Source organism: Nothobranchius furzeri, chromosome 1 (assembly GCF_043380555.1).
Source record: "Nothobranchius furzeri strain GRZ-AD chromosome 1, NfurGRZ-RIMD1, whole genome shotgun sequence".
Taxonomy (NCBI): Eukaryota; Metazoa; Chordata; class Actinopteri; order Cyprinodontiformes; family Nothobranchiidae; genus Nothobranchius; species Nothobranchius furzeri.
Genome location: NC_091741.1, coordinates 63,848,767 through 63,871,497, shown reverse-complemented (window position 1 = coordinate 63,871,497; position 22,731 = coordinate 63,848,767). Strand labels below are relative to the sequence as shown.

General features: G+C 44.1%; 2 protein-coding genes across 3 annotated transcripts in view; both read right to left on the bottom strand.

Annotated features, from left to right (window-relative positions):
* Positions 1–2,139, bottom strand: part of gys2 (glycogen synthase 2) — a 32,434-nt gene extending 30,295 nt beyond the window's left edge. Inside the window, exons 1-4 of the mRNA XM_015953108.3 lie at positions 1,874–2,139; positions 1,220–1,401; positions 268–459; positions 11–196 (exon numbers count right to left, since the gene is read on the bottom strand). Coding sequence (XP_015808594.1) covers positions 11–196; positions 268–459; positions 1,220–1,401; positions 1,874–1,997 — 684 coding nt within the window. The 5' untranslated portion in view covers positions 1,998–2,139. The remainder of the gene's footprint in view (positions 1–10; positions 197–267; positions 460–1,219; positions 1,402–1,873) is intronic.
* A 2,873-nt stretch (positions 2,140–5,012) lies between these two features.
* Positions 5,013–22,731, bottom strand: part of tmtc1 (transmembrane O-mannosyltransferase targeting cadherins 1) — a 49,964-nt gene continuing 32,245 nt past the window's right edge. The window contains exons 15-19 of one of the 2 annotated variants that reach the window (XM_070549834.1): positions 17,090–17,234; positions 16,714–16,851; positions 16,518–16,640; positions 7,964–8,041; positions 5,013–6,549 (exon numbers count right to left, since the gene is read on the bottom strand). In XM_070549834.1, the coding sequence (XP_070405935.1) occupies positions 6,424–6,549; positions 7,964–8,041; positions 16,518–16,640; positions 16,714–16,851; positions 17,090–17,234 (610 nt within the window). In that variant the 3' untranslated portion in view covers positions 5,013–6,423. Of the gene's footprint in view, positions 6,550–7,963; positions 8,096–16,517; positions 16,641–16,713; positions 16,852–17,089; positions 17,235–22,731 lie in introns of those variants that run through there. The other variant, XM_070549837.1, reaches the window with a different exon arrangement.

Genomic DNA, 22,731 nt, shown 5'->3' with positions numbered 1-22,731 from the left:
GAACTCTCACCTTATCCAGGTTGTTGTAAAAGTCCGCATTTCCAGCACAAAGATATCTTCCCAGCAGAGTGGCATGTGTGGTGAAGACCGTGGCCATGGGAATCTTCCGGGTCCGAGACAAAACGAGACCAGGGCCTGCCTGCCACTCATGGAAGTGGGCAATGACGTTGGGCTTGTCTCCAAGGTGGTCTGTTAACTGGAAGACAGAACGTGTAAAACAGCAGAACATGTCTGATTAGGCGTGTGCTGAACAGGCCTCAGACGGACCTCTTTGAAGAACCAGGCGATCAAGGAGCCCAGGATGAGGGAGTCGTTGGCCTCTCTGTCATGAAACGGCAAGCCGATGTGGCAGGCCTCCCACAGGTCCCCCTTCCAGCGGTCCAGATTCCATGCAGCTGAGTTGATGTCAAACAGAATCACGAAGGGGCTACCCTCAATCAGCCAGCGGCCAAAGTGAACCTGCAGCAAACAGGAAAGCTCAGGAGAAGTAAAACAATCACTGCAAGATTTCACCACAGGTGTAAAACCTTCATAGGAAATGTCACATCCTTGCTGTGTCTCCTTCTGTGTTTTAAAGCTGGAATGATTATTATTCAGATGACTTCTAAACCTTGTGTGGTTAGTTTCACACCCCTGTACTCCTCTGTAAGTCTCTAGAGACTGCAGGAGCCCCTGTCCTTAAATGAAGACGTGTCCTCGCTCTGGAAGACTACACTGACCACAGATGAGTCAGAACCTTACGGATCATCAGAATCTGGACTCCATCCAGTGACTGAACTCCTGCAGCACACATTTCTGTCAATTAGAGGGCAAACCCTCCTGATTATGATCTGGCAGGTTTCAGCCATGACAGAACAACCATTAAAAAGCTAAAACACAGAACTCAACACACTGAAACAGTATTGGCTGTTAGCTAACTACTTACAGGAAAGTATTTATAAATGAAAGGAAAAATTCAATTGGTGCTCAGTAAAAGCTGTTCGTTCACTCACTCACTTGCTCTCACTCACTCACTCATTCACACCTTGGGGCTATTTAGAGTCTCCAATTAACATAAACATGCATGTTTTTGGTTTGTGGGAGGAAACCAGAAAAAAAAACAGGGATTACATGCTAATTCCACATTGAAAGGGCAGGGTTGGGACTTGAACCTGCAACCTTGAAAATGTTTATTCTATATCATCCATTTATCTACATTCATTGTAAAACACACACACACCTGGCAGCCATTGTGAATCAGAGCATCCATGGCCTTCCTGACAGCAGCGTTAGGCGGATCACAACCTTCCACCTGAGTCTTAAAGTTGTGCTCAAAGTACGGCCCCATCATGTAGAAGTTCTCCCCCCATTCATCAACTGTGATCTTCGCCTTGGATTGGATGACCGTATAAATGCCTCCAACTGTAGGTAAATGTTTTAAAAATGAGTTACAGGACAGTGTTTGACTTTAAAGAGGAGCAGTCACGTTTAGGACTTCTGACTAAAGCAGCTTAGTGAGAAAACGTTTGTGCTTAATGTTTAACTCCACAGAGGGAGCAGACTCCAGCCTGAGGGGATTTCAATATTTACTCTAAAGAGCAAAGATTGTGTTTTACGCAAACGCTTCCAAACACACACACACACACACACACACACACACACACACACACACACAAAAAATACATCGGAGCGCTTAGCCACATCAACGACCAGGGACCCTGGTTTGTCCTGTTTTTTTTAAGAAGTAAACCAACATAGTTTTCTTTTCTTCTTACATTTCAACTGAATTATAACATCTGACTGCTTTTTGATGAATGAACCAGTCCAATCAAAAACACTTCATTATAATGAATGAATCAGAATTCTTCTACTGAATCAACCAACAAGGCCTTACTCTTGTTGGTGACCTCCCAGGCCACTTCAAACAGCAGCAGGTCTTCCACGGGAAGCTCGTCCTCCTCCCAAGCCGGCAGCAGCCCGCTCAGGGACGTCATGGACAGGGAACGGGGCAACGGCATCTTACAGATTCCTGAATTACAATCAGCTTCAAAGAGAAGAAGCAGTTCCTCCGTCTCTGGAGTCTAGAGAGAAAAGATCCAAGCTGGTCCACAGTTGGAGGTCCTGAGCTCTGTGGGGCATGTCCTCACAGGAGGAAGCTGGACAGGAGCTTCAGCTCCTCCTACTGGAGAGTCAACCTGACCAGAAGAATGACAGTGCAGCAAAAAGTCAGACTAATGAAGAGTGTAACATTCAACAAAACATGAATACCTGACTTTTTATTCCTGTAGTCTGAAGGAAAAGCTGTTTGGAACATCTGGTTCTTAGGAGTCGTGATTCAAACTAAACATGTTAAAGCGGTATATATTTCCTACACACACACAGAATTATTTTAGCTGATGCTCTGAATCATCACCGTAACTTCTTGCTTCACACATTTAGAATTTCACTTTATTTGATAAAAATGTTGTTTTTTATTTTCCATCCTTTTCAATAATGGTAACATTCGGGCAGTCTATTTGTTGGAACTAAAACAAAATAATTGCTATTAAGAGTTAACATTGTAAGTTAGAGCTGTCCGGCATAATTCGCTCCCATGGTTTGAGCTAAACTAAATTACTCATAGACAACCGTCATCCTGTCATAGAAATATGAGGAAATAAGTTTGTTTCATTCTTTATCAAAACTGAGACACATTTAGTACCGTATTCATTAGGTGCTATAGATAAGGTCAACTGGTAGCAAAACATTCCAGTTAAATTTTGCTGTTATGCACCTAGAAAATGTATGAAACAGAACCAGGGTAGTAAATGATTGAAAAGAATTAGTGAATTCAACTTGATTTCTGAAATAAAGGAGAGGTAAAGAGGTCCTTCCCTCATATTTAATACATTTGCAGTAGTCTCTAGTAGGAATGAAAGCCTTGTAAGTTGTACTGGGGGGGGGGGGTGCTCAGAGGCACCTGTTTCAGCACGTAGAGTCCACTGATCTCTGAACAGTGATAAGGACGTACATTCGCATATCACACACAAAAGCAAAAGGCATCAGTGATGGTACTCTTAGTAAAGAGTTCAACTCCCTGCAGCGCCCCGCTGATATAACAGGCATGTCAATGCAACTCCATTGTGTTGCTCATCTATGAAATGTTGTCAGTTTTTTTATCATCTATTCAGAGGGTAATTCATTATTATCATGGGAAATTAACAACGCATACTGCTAGAGCTATCAATCAATCAATAATTTCTAACAATTTAATTTAGTCATTCAGCAGATTATCTGAGATGCGTTGCAGAATAAAAAGATGATGCACATGGCATTAATAAAAACACCTGGTTTAAATTATTCACATTCTGAGTAAAAGTGCATCCAGGGCTGACTTACCAAGACGGGCCCTCAGGTGCCGGAGCCTCCTTGGTGATGGAGGAGGTGTTCAGGGACCAGGTCAGGTTGTTCATCACATCGACTCTCAGGAACCATAGCAGTGTTCTTGATGTAGTAGGGGTTGTGTGTCAGCTGCTTCTTCCTGAAGTTGATCACCATTTCTTTTATGCAATATATTTTGGCCGAGTGGTATTGCCAGAGTATGATGACATCATCGACAGGCGCAGGACCCCAAGCAGATCCGGAAACAACGCCAGAATACTAGCATCGGCAATGCATTCTCTCAATGGAATTAACTGAAGGACCATCAAATCTCATCTCAGGAGTCACTCCGAGGTTGCATGCTTTCTGCTCCACAGGGAACATTAACGTAATGTTTTTTGAGCTAGCAACAGTCATGGTGATATGGTGTTAAACGACTCTTAAATATACAGTATGTACTGCCCCCTTGCACAAGGAAACTACACACTGCCACTTTGGTTATGACCAACTGGCATTTTATAATTAGTTGAATCTAATTTCATCTACAACTTAACATAATTCACTACAATCAGCAGGCTTAAAACTGGACCCGTTGTGATTTGGACATGTTGCGTTGTGTAGTTTTTACATGAAGAAGAAAAATTATTGAGTGGTTATAAAGATCTCATCACTGGAGGGAAATACTGATGATAACCACTCTAGTTTTGATCTGATAAAGCAGGTGAGTGAAAAAAGTCCAAAGCATCATTGTAAACATAACATAAACTTTATTTTCTTTATGAGAGCCACTGAGGTCAAAATATGATTTTGTTAACTCAAAGGTCCACTTCTACTTTCTGGAGCAGTCTAGAACTCTGTTGGACTCATTAAACATTCATTAATCTCTCTAATCAGTGTTTTTAGATGACTCATCTCATTCATGCTGTAGTTCAGTGTGATCAGCCATCTTTCATCATTACTATAATTATAATTATTATTTCATTCTGTTCGCTGTCCAACTTTTATTCCTGTTTTGAGGTTTACCCTTTGTGATCTGAACATAGATCTGTGTGATGCAGACCAGAAATCTTTGGCCTCTAATTCCATTTTTAGTTCTTTTTAAAACACAGGAAAGGTTTTTCTTTACCTGCTAACGTTTCATTTGCGGCTGCAAACATCGTCAGAGCTGACGCTGATGGTGGCGTCATTTACTTCTCCATTTATCCGTTTATCTCTCCCCTCTCCGATGATTCAGTCCCATGCGCGATCCAATGAGTAAACTCCGTCGTCTCTGTTCATGGTCCCACATCCACGTCTCCTTATCTCTATTGCTTCTTTTATCCATCTTTTGTATTTCTGTTGTTCGGTGTTTATGATCCTTGTGTTGTCCCAGTCCATTATATGGTTTTCTCTTGTGCAGTGATCTGTTACGGCTGACTTCTTTATTGTGCTTTCTGCTTCTTCTTTTGCTGCTCTTGTGTGTTTTCGACTTGCCTCTTTCTCGCACTCCTTTCTATGTTCTATTGTTCGTGTGTTGAGTTGGCGTCCGGTTTCTCCTATGTATGTTTTATTGCAGAGTTTGCATGGGATTTCGTAAACGACTCCACATTTAAGTCCAGCTGGTATCTTGTCTTTTGGGTGTACTAGTCTGTTTCTAACTGTTGTGTATGGTTTTGTTGGTGTGTTTATGTAGTTTTTTCATTGTTGCTCTTACTTTTTCTGTTACGCCTTTGATGTATGGTAAGGTTATCACTGGTTTTGGTTCTTGTCTTTCTGGGTTTCTGGTTCTTTGCTTTGGGCCCTGCGGATACCCGACATGGACAATAAACAAAGGAAAACGACAAACAACAACAGAAAGAAAAAAACAACCAAAGCAAAGAACCAGAAACCCAGAAAGACAAGAACCAAAACCAGTGATAACCTTACCATACATCAAAGGCGTAACAGAAAAAGTAAGAGCAACAATGAAAAAACTACATAAACACACCAACAAAACCATACACAACAGTTAGAAACAGACTAGTACACCCAAAAGACAAAATATCAGCTGGACTTAAATGTGGAGTCGTTTACGGAATCCCATTCAAACTCTGCAATAAAACATACATAGGAGAAACCGGACGCCAGCTCAACACACCAACAATAGAACATAGAAAGGAGTGCAAGAAAGAGGCAAGTCGAAAACATACGAGAGCAGCAAAAGAAGAAGCAGAAAGTACAATAAAGAAGTCAGCCGTAACAGATCACTGCATAAGAGAAAACCATGTAATGGACTGGGACAACACAAGGATCATAAACACCGAACAACAGAAATACAAAAGATGGATTAAAGAAGCCATAGAGATTGGATCGCGCATGGGACTGCATCACCGGAGGGGAGAGTGGGCAGCAGAGGGCGACAACGTCCTCTGCTGCCCGCAGATAAACGGAGAAGGAAGTGACGCCACCATCAGCATCAGCTCTGATGATGTTTGCAGCCGCAAATGAAACTTTAGCAGGTAAAGAAAAACCTTTCCTGTGTTTTAAAAAGAACCAAAAATGGAATTAGAAACCGAACACAGAAAGAACACACCAAAGATGTTTAAAAAAATCTTTGGTCTCATTTTTAAAAACAAAACATCATAAATAAATACCTCATCCTGAATAAATTCAAATGAAAGCTCCACAAAACTTTTAAGTGGACCTAAAAGCTAAACTTTCTTTGTTAAAGCTCCCCAAGGACCAACACACACACACACACACACACACACACACACACACACACACACATTTCCTTCATGATAGATACATTTTCACACACTTTCTTTGCACCGATTTAACTACAAGAACATTTTAAAGGCAAAGCAAAGGAACAAGAACTTCAGTAACATTAAATCTAACGTGATAGGATGAAGTAAAGCTGATGCAGAGTTTAGATGATCTTCATCCACTCATCTCCTTCTTCCCTCTCTTGTGCAGTACCCAACATCCATATGTCTGGACCAGGTCTTGTCAGTCCTCACAGGCAGGCTGTAAGAACTGCTTGATCCAACAGCCTAGTGTCTCTGCACTTGCAGGACAGACGCCATCCAGCTCTGACTGAGCAGGACTCAGTTCAGAATGGTTTTAATGCTCCCCAGTTAGTCTTTTCTCCAACCGATCCAGCTTAGCCAGGTTTTCCTTCAGAAGTTTGGAACCGGGACTCAGAAGCAGGGCCCGCTGGTAGTACATCCTGGCAGCTGCATAGTCTCCCTGTGGACAAACACAGAATGGAGCATGATCAGAGTAATTAAACCTCTCTGACTCTTGCTACACCTGAACTCAGCTTCAAGTAAAAACTACGGGTGAAACTAGAAAAGTTGGAATATGGTGCACATGTCCATTTACTTCAGTAAATCAACTTAGACTGAGAGACCATCTAAAGGCTCAAGAGCCCTTTTCAGGTGTTTGGATTAATTAGCTCACAAGCAAACCCAGATATAGCCTACTCAACTCCTCTACTTGAGGTAGGAAGTTCCCTCAGACCCAGGGCTGAATAAATAACACTTTCACGTTTGATCTTGGGGTGTTGAAACTAGCGTCATGGACATGGAACGTCACTTTATTGGGGATAGAGCCTGAACTCAAGCAGGTTAAGAGACACCAACTATATGTTGGGCTCACCTCTATCCACAGCCTGTCTCCTGGAGAGGGGCTGGACTCAGTTCTGCTCTGGGTGGATGGTGCCCAGCAGGGATATCTTCCCGTCTTGCTTACCAATTGTTTGATGAGATGGTGATCTCTCTACCTCTGTGGGTGGGAGAAAGGTTCTTGGCTCATGTGGGACTAACAGCAGTTTAGACTACCCAGTTAGTTTAGAATCCTTGGATTGGGCCTGTTCTATCCCATCCTATCCCATACACCTGGGCGCAGCTGTCCTACTGAAGGACTTCAGCAGGCAGTGTGACCTGGAGGAGCGTGACTGGTCTAATCTGAACCTGTTTTTTGTTGGACTTCTGCTCTGATTGTAGTTTCTTCACAACAAATTCTATCTTTCAGGGCATCAGGACAACCTAGGCCACAGGTCCCTTGGATTTAATTGGGCCTCTGCAGCAAAAGCACTGCAAAGGCCTCATTATGTCTGCATCTGTGGGTAAAGGCTTTTCACTGGTAGTGAGTTGGATCCTCCGTTGGGAAAGGTATCAAGGATTTCGTTGTATCTAAGTGTTTAATGAGGTGGGATGGAACTGTTCCAGGAGATCTTCAGCTAACATCTGATAGCTTGTTCAGCATGTTGAGTAAGACAGGGGACATGAAGTGTGCCACTTTGGGTTCCATCGAGGTGGTTTGGACATGTAATCAGGAAACCATCTGGATCCCCACTCGGGGAGGTGGTTCTGCATCCATTACGTCCATCTGGTAGGAGACTCCTGGGGTAGACTCATGACATGTTGGAGGGATAATGTCTTTAGCCTGGTCTGGACAAATCTAGGGATTTCACCAGAGGAGCATGTAGAGGGGAGACCCAGGTGTGTGAGACTTTACTGATGCGACTATTTTATAGCATTCTGGGATTTGTAGCTTTGGTGGTCTGTGCACATGTATCAAATAAAGTTGTAACATGAGCTGAAGCAGAATGTGGCCCACAGGCCTTAAGTTTGTGCTGATCTTCACAGAATAGACTCACCTTGATGTGCTGGATCCCTCCCATATTCATCCAGGCCTGAGACTGGTTTGGTTTGAGTCTAACGGCCAGCCGGTAGCTCTAGCAGAGGAGAGGCTGATTACTAATCAGATCATTGCTGTCTTTAGTTGGTTTCTGTGTAAGCAAAATAACTAGGTAGTATGAAACAGACAACACTCCAAACTGGACTTAAAGCTGCTATAGCAAATCTACAGAACGCAAACACGGTCACAGAACACTCACCCCTTCCCTTTGTTATCTTCCCTGAGACGCTTCTTCCAGAACTGGGAACCCGCATTACCGGAGGAAACGAGAGAGCGCTAAACACCTGTCGCCATTTTCCATCTCCAAACATCTTTTGTTATCCGTGACTTCAAATGGTGAATTTCTTTTTGGGACTCTGGTAGTTTGTTCTAAATTTGAAGTGGTAGCAGCCGGTGTCGGTACAGGATCTGCTCGGGTGCAAAATCGGTTCGGGGTCCTTCGACTGCCGATGACGTCAAAGTACGGCAAACCCACTCGGACAAAATACACTACACATCTATACTGTTGGAAAGAAATTAGCAGTTTCGTTATTAAAATAATGTTTCTTAAGACGTAAGTTTGTGTTTATAATGGTATTAGTAAAATAAAACACTATATTGTATTCATAATGTTGAACTCCTCTTTGAGCACATCCCTTGAAGAATCATAGGTATTAGCAACACCTGTGAAATTGTATTTGCAGTAAAGAAGTGTGTCCTGTTTATTGAAGTATTTTGTGTTTAGAGTTTTTGACGTCTTGTCCATGCGTAGTTCAGTTACGCTCATAGCTGCTATAGCCAAAACTCTGGAGTTAAAAGTTTTCTGGCTTTACTAAAATACCTGTCTGTACTTATTTGATTGATGGTACTTTTACTTTCCATTAGACTCCAAATGTAATCATTTGGCACGTTTCTAATTCATAATTTGTAATAATGTAATCGGCGATATTAGCATTAGCATTCCTATGGGTTTTTCCATGTATATTAGCATTGCGCTAACCACTCGCTGCCAAATTGCAGCCTTTGCGATTAGAAAATCTCCTTTTGCCACATCGCAATTTAATTGCACATGCAGTTAATCGTTCAGCCCTAATATACATGCAGCTCTATGCTAAAAGTGTATTTTCAAAGAGGTAATGATGGATTTCTTTGTAAAAGTTGTCCATCCAACAGAAAGATTTGCCTGGACCAACGTAACGTGATAACAACGTAACGTGATAACAACGTAACGTGATTACGTAATTCCGTAAGGTTCATGTTCAGCCAATCAACTACTTAGACGTCATCGGCAGTCGACGGACCCCGAGCCAATTTTGCACCCGAGCAGATCTTGTACCGACACCAGCTGTTTCTCCTTCTCTGATATTACTGAGCCGCAAACTTCAAACTTCTCACACCAGTGGTGTTCTGTTGCAAAATGATGATGGACAACCGTATGGTCTAAGGCAGTGGTTCCTAACCTTTTTTCCACAAGGACCCCATTGCTTGTGTCCAGGATGAGCTACTGCCCCCCACAACCCCAACTCTTACCCACACACACATCAAAAGCGATTCATTACAAACTTTACACAGACATATGGAGTTGTAACTGACATACAGAGCATTGATTATACTACTAAGTGTGCTATTGAGATTTTGTCATCTTTGCAACCTCTCAACCTCAGCTCTGACATAAGTGTGAGGACCCCCTTGAAGGGTCATGGACCCCAGGTTGGAAACCACTGGTGTAAAGGTTGCTTCTGGTCTAAAACCAGTCATTGGCAGAGGTTTTTATACAATAGCGAGAGAACCACTTTATCGACACCCCCCCCCCCCCCCCCCCATTTTTTTAATCTCCACAATATATTTATTTTATGTCAGAACGTTGTTAAGAGGCATGAAAAGTGTTTAAGCTAAATTGTTTTCCAGATTTGCTATAGCAGCTTTAAGGTTCACACCAGATTATGTCATAATGCTGCCATGAATGATTATGAATGATGACTTTATTTACTAAAATAATCAAAACATGAGGAGTACTGTATGCAGTGCAGTACAACGTTTACTGGACCCCTAGAATGACCTTAAAGTTGTGTGTGTACAGTGTTTTTGGGAGTGTGTTTGTGTAAGGATTTATCACTAGAAGTGTATTTTGAATGAGGTTTGTGAGGTAAGGGATAGGCTGGCCCACCACAATCCAGAACCCACTACTACCAGAGTACAGGTTAGTTCACATTCATACTTCTCTGTCAGATCTCTCACCACAAATCAATCAAAGCTAAATGATTAAAAGGAACACTACATTTATACGTTGTGATAGATTTGGTATCCAACTAAAATAAAACAAAACTTTAAACAGTTTCTATGTGCTTGTTGCCAGAAACATCTGTACCAAGTAGAAAGAAAGTTTCCTGTTTATCTCTTAAGAGTGTCAGCCCTGAAAGAGGAGCCAATTGTCTTTTTTTTCTTTTGTATTTTATTAAATTCCTCTTTCAAAATTGAAATTAAAAAAAAAAAAAAAAAGAGTGTTAGGCCTGGGCTGAACCCCATGTGGTGTTTAAGACAGCGACCTCACCTCTCTCTTGAGTTTCCTTGGTTGTTTATTTTCCCTCAGGAAGTCAATCAGAGCTTCCTGAGCAGCAGGGAATGGCTTCCAAAAACCTTCGGCTCTGATTAAATATGAGCCAAAGCTCAAGGAAATGTTTTTCAGAGTGCACACAGTGCTTTTTGATAGGAGGAATCAAATCTTTAGACACACCTTTAGTTTCAGTCTGAGGTCAGATCTGAAAACAGATCAGGGTCAGACGACCTCTGGGAAACTGTTAATGACGGAAAAACATTGTTCACACAAGCAGTAGCTCAGGAGGTTGAGTGGTTTGTCCAGTGATCGGAAGTTTGCAGGTTCGATCCCGACTCTGGACAGAGAATTCCGCTGTTGTGTCCTTGGTGGTGGTCAGAGGTGGCGTCTGTGCTCAGCAGCCTCGCTTTTGTCAGTGCGTCCCAGGGCAGCTGTGGCTGCGTCATAGCTCATCATCATCAGTGTGTGAATGGATGAATGATGCTCTGTAGTGTAAAGAGCTTTGGAGTCCTCTGACTGTGAAAGGCGTTATACAAGTGCAGATCATTTATCATCATAACTATAACTGACATATCAGAGTGGCCACCATCTTGGATGGCTTCCCATGTGCAACCCCAGTGCATTTACTTCTACTGAGGAAGGTGTTTACCCGACTACAAAAACACATTTTATTATGACATATGACATGACACGATAATACAAGTGAACGCAGACACACACACACACACACTGGGGCTGGAGAGCTAAAATATGGGGAGAACAAAAGTCTCAAAAGATCTGCGAGTGTGTGTCTAGATTTTTGCATAAGTATCTAAATTTGTACGTGCGTAACTAAAGATTTGTAACTTGTGTTTACATTTTCGTGTGTAACTTCATTTCTTACACATAAAAATCATTGAATACGCACACACAAATCACCTGGTACACACGGACAAAACTACATTACACACAGATCAATTTACAAGTACAAAAATCCTTTTGAGACTCTTTTCACACCTGACTGATTTGTGCGTACATGGTGCGTTTGAATGCTGGGTGGAAGTTGGGAAATTTGAATTTCCTTTGGATTTAGTCTAAACTTGTGTTGACGGGACAAATATATTTTTCTGTGGAAAAATAAGAGTATCTCAGGATCCTGTAGTTATAAAAGATATACCTACATTTAATTTTTCATCATCTAAAATTGTTTATTTAGACATATATGTTTGTGAGCCATCACAGTGAAATCGTTATAACAAATGACTAATAAATAGCAGAGCGGTTCTCTGACTGGAAAAAAGCAGGGTTCAAAAGGAGAGAAGGCGCGCGAAGATGGTATGGAGTCATAGGGCGCCTAAGCCACACCCATCTACTTTCGGACCCCGGAAGAATGAAAAAACGAATGCAAATCAATGGTGCTAAAAACGTTCTTTTCTAATTCCACTTCTTATGTGCCATGGATTTCACATATGAATCGAAGTCCGTGAATTTTAAAGAAGCATTTTGATACCAAGAACTTGCTTATTTGCAAACGGGGGAAACACTATTTTAGGTTTGGTGTGAAAATCAGTCCAGGACTACAAATGTGCTTCATTAAAGAGACGTCATCCAATCAGACACAGAGAAAAACAGAGGGAAAATGACTGTGGTTTAGAATGCATCTTAAACTATGATGAAGGATAAAAAATTCACTGAACAAGTCGGACCACAACTCCCAGCATTCAACAGACAAGGGAACGCTTTTCGGGCCAGTTTATGTGTGTGCACAATAACATTAGGTAGTTAACATATTATTGTGCACACATAAACTGGTCCAAGTGCACACATGAACTGGCCCAATAGGCACTTGTCTGGGGACAGTGTGTCAATCTTTCAGACCTATAAAATGTCTGAAATGGTCTAAAATAATAGCTGTCTCATTATAAGCATGCTGGATTAACTTTTACTTAATTCAGAGGAAAGATCACCAGGACACTGCACCATCTTCTTCTCCCTTCTCCCGGTTTGAAGCCTGCTTTTTCCAGTCAGAGGAATACTATGTCATTTATTAGTCATTTATTTTAAACCTTTGACTATTTTTTCATGGTTCATAAACACATATATATTTAAATAAACAATTTTAGATAATGAAGGAGGGTTACCGGGGTCCCACCCTGGAGCCAGGCCTGGGGTTGGGGCCCGTGGGCGAGCGCCTGGTGGCCGGGCTTTCGCCCATGGGGCCCGGCCGGGCCCAGCCTGAACCGGATACATGGGCTCTTCCAACTGTGGACCCTCCACCCGCAGGAGGAACATGAAGAGTCCGATGCAGTGTGGATCGGGTGACAATTTCTCCCTCCTCCCACCTCTGGCAGAGCTTTGACCACGTCCCGAGAGCAGTGGGGGACATTGACTCTGAGTGGGCCTTGTTCCACTCTGCGATTGTTGAGGTGGCTGTTGCTAGCTGTGGTCGCAAGGTGGCCGGTGCCAGTCGTGGTGGTAACCCCCGTACCCGCTGGTGGACACCAGAGGTTCGGGGAGCCGTCAGGCTGAAGAAGGAAGCCTACAGGGCGTGGCTAGTTTGTGGGTCTCTGGAGGCAGCAAACAGGTACCGGATAGCCAAGCGGGATGCAGCAGTGGCAGTTGCCGAGGCAAAATCTCGGGCGTGGGAGGAGTTTGGTGAGGCCATGGAGAAAGACTATCGATTGGCTCCAAAGAGGTTCTGGTATACTGTCCGGCGCCTCAGGAGAGGAAGGCAGCAACTTGCTCACATTGTTTACAGTGGGGATGGGGAGCTGCTGACGTCAACTGGGGCTATAGTCGGACGGTGGAAGGAATACTTTGAGGAGCTCCTCAATCCCACCTACGTGCATTCCGAGGAGGAACCAGAGCCGGGAGACCTGGGGATGGACTGTCCAATCTCGAAGCAGAAGTTGCTGAGGTAGTCAAATAACTATACAGCGGCGGAGCCCCGGGGGCGGATGAGATTCGTCCTGGGTATCTCAAGGCTATGGATGTTGTTGGGCTTTTGCGGTTGACACGTCTCTGCAACATTGCGTGGTCATCGGGGGCAGTTCCTGTGGGGTGGCAGACCGGGGTGGTGGTCCCCATCTTTAAGAAGAGTGACCTGAGGGTGTGTTCCAACTATAGGGGGATCACACTCCTCAGCCTCCCTGGAAAGGTCTACTCCAAGGTACTGGAGAGGAGGGTCCGATCGATGGTTGAATCTCAGATTGAGGAGGAGCAATGTGGTTTTCGTCCTGGCCATGGAACTGTGGACCAGCTCTATACCCTTGCAAGGGTGATGGAGGGGGCATGGGAGTTTGCCCAACCAATCCACATGTGTTTTGTGGATTTGGAGAAGGTGGGGCCAGGCTTCACAATGAGCTCACCTGAAACTCTGGCTGAATAGGACCCACACCCACCCTCACACCTTAGCTCATAGAAGATCATCAGGGGGTCTTTTGTTCCCTCTTCGGTGGGAAACTCCCACTGGTTTTAAATCTGGGACTCTCCACCATTTGACCTTAGAAATGAAGAAGCCTCTCGGATGAGAGGTGAAACGTCTTCAAGCAACTCAAAGAAGTCCAGACGCTTTTCTTTCAAAGCTCATTAGACTACAATGACCTGGATGACTGAGAACCTTCACAGACATTTGGAGAAGACTTATGACCGTGTCCCCAGGGACACCCTGTGGGGGACGCTCCAGGAGTATCGGGTGGGTGGCTTTCTGTTGAGGGCCATTCAGTCCCTTTACCAGAGGAGCGTGAGTTTGGTCCGCATAGCCGGTAGTAAGTTGGACCTGCTCCCAGTGAGGGTTGGACTCCGCCAGGGCTGCCCTTTGTCACCGGTTCTGTTCATTACCTTTATGGACAAAATTTCTAGGCGCAGCCGTGGTGTGGAGTGTGTCGAGTTTGGTGGCAGGAGAATCTCGTCTCTGCTTTTTGCAGATGTGGTCCTCCTAGCTTCATCCAGCTCTGACCTTCAGCGCTTGCTGGGTAGGTTGGCGGCCGAGTGTGAAGCGGCTGGGATGAGGATCAGCACCTCAAAATCTGAGACCATGGTTCTCGACCAGAAAAGGGTGGCTTGCCAACTCCGGGTCAGGGGAGAGATCCGACCTCAAGTGGAAGAGTTTAAGTATCTCGGGGTTTTGTTCACAAGTGAGGGTAGGAGGGATCGGGAGATCGACAGGCGGATTGGTTCAGCATCTGCAGTGATGCGGACGCTGAGACGATCTGTCGTGGTGAAGAGGGAGCTGAGCCAGAAAGCCAGGCTCTCGATTTACCGGTCAATCTACGTCCCAATCCTCACCTATGGTCATGAGCTTTGGGTAATGACAGAAAGAACGAGATCGCGGATACAAGCGGCCGAAATGAGTTTCCTCCGTAGGGTGGCCGGGCTCAGCCTTAGAGATAGGGTGAGGAGCTCGGACATTCGGGAGGGACTCGGAGTAGAACCGCTGCTCCTCCGGATCGAAAGGAGTCAGTTGAGGTGGTTTGGGCATCTGGTCAGGATGCCTCCTGGACGCCTCCCTGGGGAGGTGTTTCAGGCATGTCCTGCCGACAGGAGGCCCCCGGGTCGACCCAGGACAAGTTGGAGAGGTTACATCTCCAATTTGGGCCGGGAACGCCTTGGGGTCCTGCCGAAGGAGCTGGTGGACAAGGCCGGGGAGAGCACGGTCTGGAGCTCCCTAGTTGGGATGCTGCCCCCGCGACCCGGACCCAGATAAGCGGAGGAAGACGATGACGAAAAATTAAATGTAGGTCTATGTTTTATAACTACAGGATCCTGAGATACTCTATTTTTCCACAGAAAAACATATTTGTCCCGTCAACACAAGTATAAACTAAATCCAAATGAAATTCAAATTTCCCAACTTCCACCCAGCATTCAAATGCACCATGTACGCACAAATCAGTCAGGTGTGAAAAGAGTCTCAAAAAGATTTTTATACTTGTAAATTAATCTGTGTGTAATGTAGTTTTGTCCGTGTGTACCAGGTGATTTGTGTGTGCGTATTCAATGATTTGTATGTGTAAAAAATGAAGTTACACACAAAAATGTAAACACAAGTTACAAATCAAGAGTTACACACACATAAATCTAGACACACACGCATAGATCTTTTGAGACGTTTTTCTCCCCATACTAAAACCCTTGAAAAAGAACTTTTTGCACAGCTTGGTGCATGTGCTGTCACTCAGTAACTCCGAGCTAGTTAATATGGTGATGTGGTGCAGTCTTACTTTCTGAACTAGAGACAACAAATGTCACAAGCATAAAACGGCGGTTGTCAATTCTGAAACAATAGCGAATGGGGACAAGCGATCTTCCTCTGACATTAAGCAGAGTGGATGTCTGCAGCTGAAAGGGACACAGTCTCATCTTGTGCCTCCACACTGCCTGGCTCACTTGGTGACACACCACAAAATGGACCATTAGCATTGCTGTCAAATCTCCCATTTAGGCTGGAAAACTCCTGTATCTTACCCCTTTTTCCTGCCCTCTTCCCACATTAACATTTTACTGGAGATTTCGTATTACGTTCATTCACGGGAGACTAAACTAATTAAGCTCTTCGGGTGAAAGAGAGAAAATGTCTTCAAGGGAATACAAAAATTCAGTTGAGGTTTCTTTGCATGACTGAAAACTTTCAGATGAAACTTGACAGATGTCAAAAAAAAAAAAAAAAAACACACCAAAAACCAAACAAAAAACAATGAACTTCTTCTAATTTTGATTGTTTGCGATTTGCTTTATTTCTAAATGATTCAAAAGGTTCTGTTCCAGCAAGGATTAATGGGTCTGAGAGTTTATTTCATACTTTTGAAGAAAGAATAAACACTCTGCCTGCTAAAGCAGCAAAACATCAGACTGCTTTAAGGAACTAAATTTTTGGAAAACAGCGAGTTTGACAGAGAAAGGGCAGTACGTTTGTAAAGCTGCACCCAGTTCAGGCACTGGATTTCTAGGTTATTAAATTTTAACACATCAGAGTGACATGATGTCTGTTTATGGCACTAACCTCAAAAGCCCGGTCAAGCTGATTCATCTCTCTTAGCTGGTTTCCTTTAGAGAAATACAGCTCTGCTCTCACTGTCAGGTCACTGGGGTTCTGCTGCAGGGCCAGGTCCAGAGCCTCCAGAGCCTGGCACCAGCACAAACAAACGTTACAAACACTCTGAGACACTGGAACCACAGAGGAACGAAAGAAAATCCACCTTTGTGTAGTTGCCATGTTTGCTGTAGATTGCAGACAGGAGGCGGTAACATTCAAGACAGCTGTTCTCTCTAGAAATGATGTCCAGAGTCACCTCCTCTGCCTCAGCTGCGCTGCCAGCCATGACTAGAACCTGGGCCTGGGGAGGAAGGTCTGACTATGAGACTGTGTTGGTGAGACTGATGTTCAGTCACGTGACCCGGCTCAAACAGCTTCAAAACATCTGGAGTTTTTTTCTTCACCTAAAACTCTACAGACTTCTGCAGGTCTACAATGGTGGTTCTGGTGGCCTTTCAACTCTGACTCTCAGCTTTAGTCTCATCTATGTAAAGTTTTGTTTCATGCACAGTTTGAGGGTTTTTTTACTTTAAACTCACCAAAGCCAACCAGATGTCGGTGCTGTCCGGTTGCAGAACAGCAGCCTCTTTGTATACCAGTAGGGCGTCCTCATAGCGACCAGTGTTATAATACAGAGCTCCGAGGGGAGCCAGGATGTCCACTTTTCTGGTCACTCGTAGGGCCCTGCAGGCAGAGGTCATAGGTCAATGTGTTTGTGACGAACACACGTGAAGAGTCACACAGGAGTCTGAGGCTTGCTCAGGGTAAGTCCAGAGGGTATTCTCCTCCCAACATTTGGACTATAAGATCCTCCCCCTGTGTTATACTTAAGGATCCACAGCTGGGAGATTTTTTTAAACAGGTTTCAGTTTTACATGGTTCTGACAGTTTCCAGAGTTTTCACAAGGCTGGGTTTTATTGAACACTTGTTTAACTCCATAACATGAAATCAAGGTTAATAATATAACTTAGATCACAATATCTTCAGTTTTACTAAAATTGGTTGAAGCAAAAATGAATACACCCCACAACAAAAACTACTACATCTAGTAATTTGCATGACCACTGTGATTTTAAAGAACAGCACCAAGTCTTCTTCTAGGCATGGAATAAACAAGTTGGCGGCATATTGCAACATCTATCTTTTTCCATTCTTCAAGAATAACCTCTTTTAGAGCCTGGATGCCGGATGGAGTGATGCTCCACTTGCTGCTTCAGAATTCCCCACAGGTGTTCGACTGGGTTCAGATCAGGAGACAGACTTGGCCATTCAATCACCTTCTCCCTGTTCTTCTTCAGAAATGCAACAGTAGCTTTAGATGTGTGTTCTGGGTCATTGTCGTGTTGGAAAAGTGCACAGAGTGATGGCAGCATCTTCTCTTTCAGTACAGAGCAGTAAGCTGTTGAGTTCATGATACCATCAATGAAATGCAGCTCCCCAACACCAGCAGCACTCATGCAGCCCCATATAAGGACACCGCCACCACGTTTCACTGTAGGCACCATGCATTGCTCTTTGTTATCCCCACCTTTACGAAGCCATACAGTTTTGAAACCATCAGTTCCAAAAACAGTGATCTTTGTCTCATCACTCGGGAGTATAGAGTCCCAGTAGTTGTCATCTCTTTCAGCAAATCCTATGTGTGCTCTTTTGTGCATGGGCTTTAGGCGAGGCTTCCTTCGTGGACGATACCCACGCATGCCATTCCACAGCAGTGAGCACCGTATGGTGTCATGAAAAATGGTCACTCCAGTTTGGCTTTCAACTGCTTTAGCCAACTTTAGTGAACTTGCATGGCAATTTTCTTCAACCCTTTTCATCAGAAGATGCTCCCGCCGAGATGTTAACTTCCGTGGTTGGCCTGAACATCTGTAAGATGTTTGCACTTCCATTTTTCTTAAATTTTTGGATCACTTTTGCTACAGTATTTTGACTGATATGTAAATCTTTGCTGATCTTCTTGTAGCCCTCACCTTTTTTGTGTAAAGCAGTGGTACTCACTCCTTGTCCTGGAGAGTCTGTATCCAGCATGCTTTCCTTGTTTCTCTACTCCAACATACCTAAATCAATGGTTGAATCACCTGTTAAGTCTGTGAAGGTTCTCAGTCATCCAGGTCATTGTAGTCTAATGAGCTTTGAAAGAAAAGCGTCTGGACGCTTTTCTTTCAAAGCTCATTAAATCATCTGTTAAGCAGCTCATCAAGCTCTTCGGAAGCCTGATAATGACCTGCTGATTGAAATCAGGTGTGTTGAAGCAAAGTTAAAACTAAAACATGCTGGATACTGGCTCTCCAGGACCAGGAGTGAGTACCACTGATGTAAAGGAATGATTTCCTTTCTCAGATTTTGTGACATTTCCCTTCCATGTGGAGCCATTGCTGACAGCATGAAATGGAAAGAGCTCTTCTTTAAGTAATGCCTTAGTCACCTGTCTGCTGGACACCTCCTAAATGAACCGTAACCCCACCGGAGCCGTCAGCAGCACGTTACTGCAGCAGCACGTCTTGTTCGCGTAAGCTGCTGCTTGGCCCTTCCCACGAGACGCGAAGCAGCAGGGGAGCAGCTGTCACCGACAGAGCACGAAGTCACACGAGTGACTTCGTCAGTAAACACAACAACAAGCAGGAGAAAACTACAACATGGTTTGTGTTTTATGTTCTGTCCGTTTTAGAATCGCCAATACGGACCTGAAAAACAAAGGAGACCGCTAGCTAGTTGATAACTTCTCACGGGGCTGCACAGTTAGTAACTTTTTTTAAAGTAAAGCAACCGGAAGGCAGTACGTTTCTTTATTCTGAAAATCTCGGGAGCTTCGCTCCATTTCCGCGTCCGATTTCCTGTCTTTCCTTCCCCAAAAATGTCGAACTTGACCTGTTTCAGAGGCGTCGCACGTAGAAAATAGAACCGGCGCGTAAGGGCCGCGACATTTTGCTCCTGAGACGCGGCCAACTCGCGCTGCTGACGGCTCCGGTGGAAAAGGTTCTGTTGACCACAGCGGTTCCTATCAGCAGCTATGACGTGCTGCTGCAGTAACGTGCTGCTGCAGTAACGTGCTGCTGACGGCTTCGGTGGAAAGAAGGGGTTAGACCATCGACATAAATATACGGTTAGACTCACCTCAGGTTGAATGCCTGTTAATTTGAATTTTGTAGTCTTAAGTGTGGCTTTTCTCCTACGACTATAATTGGGGTGTACTCATTTTTGCAACATGGGCTTGAATGGATTTGTTAGGAAATTCACTTTTGGTGTGTGAAAATTAATAAATCTTGTTTGCAATCAATGGCCCTGTCATGTTCCTGGGCAGAGGTGAGTCACACCTTCTCCTCTCACCAGACTCTAAGCTAATTCTCCACAGGTGAGGAGCAGGGGGAGCGGCAGCTGCAGGAAATTTCCCAATCAGGGACGCGGGTTCAAAAGGAGGATGGAGACACACCACTTTGCCGGATGATTGCACCAGTTTAGGTAGCACCAGCCTCTCGACTCTGAACTTTGATCTTGTTAATTCGTGTTTTGACTCGCCTTCGACTAGTGGATTTATGACCTTGGATTGTATTTTGGATTTGGAATTGGATTATCCCTTACGCCTGTTTTTGTCTCGCTCAGGATCATCTCATCATCTACTCACCCTCGCTGTCTTTGTTTTCTGGAACATACTCATCACGTCCCATCCTCCTCCGCCGTTCCTGTTTGGCTTTCCCTCTGCTACCTTACCCCTCCTGGATCTCTCACCCTCTGCCCAGCGTCCTCCCGGGCTTCCCCTCCTCTCCTGATTAACCTGAGCACCTCAGAGACTCGAGCCGTATTGCTCATCCCACAGGACTTCCCTGTGCGGTTTCAGTTCCTGTTTTTATAATAAAGACATTTTACTTTACTGCTTTGGACTACGTGTGCTGATTCTGCATGTCTTGGGTTAGACACTTACCTCGAGCCATGACAGGCCCACATTTGTGGGAATATTTTGTAGTATGGTATCTCATAGAAGATGTTGATTCTGAAAGGAAACTAAAGGTTTTCTGACAAATGTAGTGGGGGTGTACTCATTCATGCTAAGCACTGTAACTCTAAGGCAGCAAGATAAAGCAGGTAACACAACACCCTTGTCAAAAAGTTTCTAACACACTGTAATTCTACAGTCTATCCATCATGGCTTGTGTCGTCATCATGGCAGCCGCTCTGACTCATCACGTGAATCAGCTGTTCTTAACTGTTTCTTTGCCTTGAAAATACTGAGACACCTCAGCACAACCTTGTAATGTTTCTGGAAGTATGCACCAAGTTTCAGGTTCTTCACAAAAGATGTTTATTGTGTGCCTTCTCCAGCTGTACATCATTCTCTCATCAGTGCTCACCTCTACCCTTAAATAGATTATCTAATACTGCCCCCTTGTGGGCAGAGCCACCATAGGTATCACTACAAACCTGATGTTATTTTAGTGATAAATTGACCAGATGTCCCGGTTAACTGTACAACATCCTCTTTTCCTCCTACCATCTTTATGCAGATGACATCCAACTGTACATCTCCTTTAAGCCCCATGAGATGTCTAAGCTGCAGCTGTTACACACCTGCTTAGACTTTATTAAAACCTGGATGGCTGGGAGCTTTCTTCAGCTGAATGAAGATAAGACTGAGATCCTCATCTGTGCCCCAGACAAGCTGGTTCCCAAAGTCAGAGACTCTCTTGGTCAGCTTGCTTCTCACACCAAACCTTCTGTCAGGAATCTTGGCGTGACCTTTGACCCAGCTCTCACCCTGGATTCTCATGTCAGTTCTCTTGTTCGCTCTTCCTTCTTCCATCTCAGGAACATTGCTAAGCTGAGTCCCATTCTGAACTTGAGACAGTTATCCACACCTTCCATCTCCTCATGTTTAGACTACTGCAACTCTCTTTTCACGTGTCTGAGCAGAACCTCCCTGAACCGTCTACAGGTGGTTCAGAATGCCTGTGCTCGGCTTCTGACCAAGTCCTCCAAACACATCCACATCACCCCGCTTCTCCTCCAGCTTCACTGGCTGCCAGTCAACTTCAGGGTTCATTTCAAGATCCTGGTTCTGGTCTATAGGGCCTTACATGGACAAGCACCATCTTACATTGGTGATCTTCTTAGTCCCTACACCCCCAGCAGGTCCCTGAGGTCCAGTGATCAAAGCCTACTGGTTGTGCAGCACCAGGCTAAAGACCAAAGGTGACAGATCATTTGCTGCTGTGGCCCCCAGACTCTGGAACTATCTCCCCCTGAGCCTGAGATCAGTGGACTCAGTGGTCTCCTTCAAAAAGCAGCTGAAGACTCACCTGTTCAAGCTGGCTTTTGTATGACCTTCTTCACCACTCTCTCTTTATTCTGCTCTCCCTACCTATTCCACCTTCCTCAGGATCCACTGATTTCCCTCTTTCCTGTTCACTCTCTCTCTTTAACATTTTTTCTTTTAAATCCCAATTGCCTATTTTTGCTCATTTGAAATATATTTTTAAACATTTTCTAAATGCTTTTTTATATTTTAACTTTTGTTCTTGTGAAGCGCCTCGTGATTTTTATCTTGAGGCGCTATAGAAATGATATTTTCTTCTTCTTTTGCTGTTCCTCTCCTTGCGAGGTCCCTGAGAAGCTCATTTTGGGTCTATGAATATTCATCTGCCTATTAGCAGTTCGCTGAAGTAACTGATGTTTTGTTGAGATCTGTTCGATACAATAATACTTGAACTTTACTTTAGAAGAGCATCTGGCCCTCACGGCATCTGCTGGAAAAAACTCCAGCCCCTGGACAAATTTAGTGGAAGACCCCTGCCATTAGAGGTGCAACAAAACTTGACTTTTTTTTTTTTTTCAGAGAAAAGTTTTTTGTTTTTTTCTCCGTGTCCTGTCTGGCTGTGAAGCAAACAGAATTGATGTCTGAATGCTGGTGACAAGCCTTACAGATTTACTCTCAGGTGGAGCATTAAAGCGTCTGCTTTTAATGTCACGCCTGATACTTAAAACTTTATTGTTATTGTTTTTTGAATGCTTTGTAATTCCGACCAGACACGGAGTCAGAGGTGTAAGAGAAAGGAAGTGTTCCACAACAATGATGAACAGGGGTCTGCTTCTAGACCTGAAGAAAAGGAACACACAACAATACAACAGGAGCAAACTATCACTGCGTCAACTTGATGAGGAAATATAAAATCAACATTGTTTTAC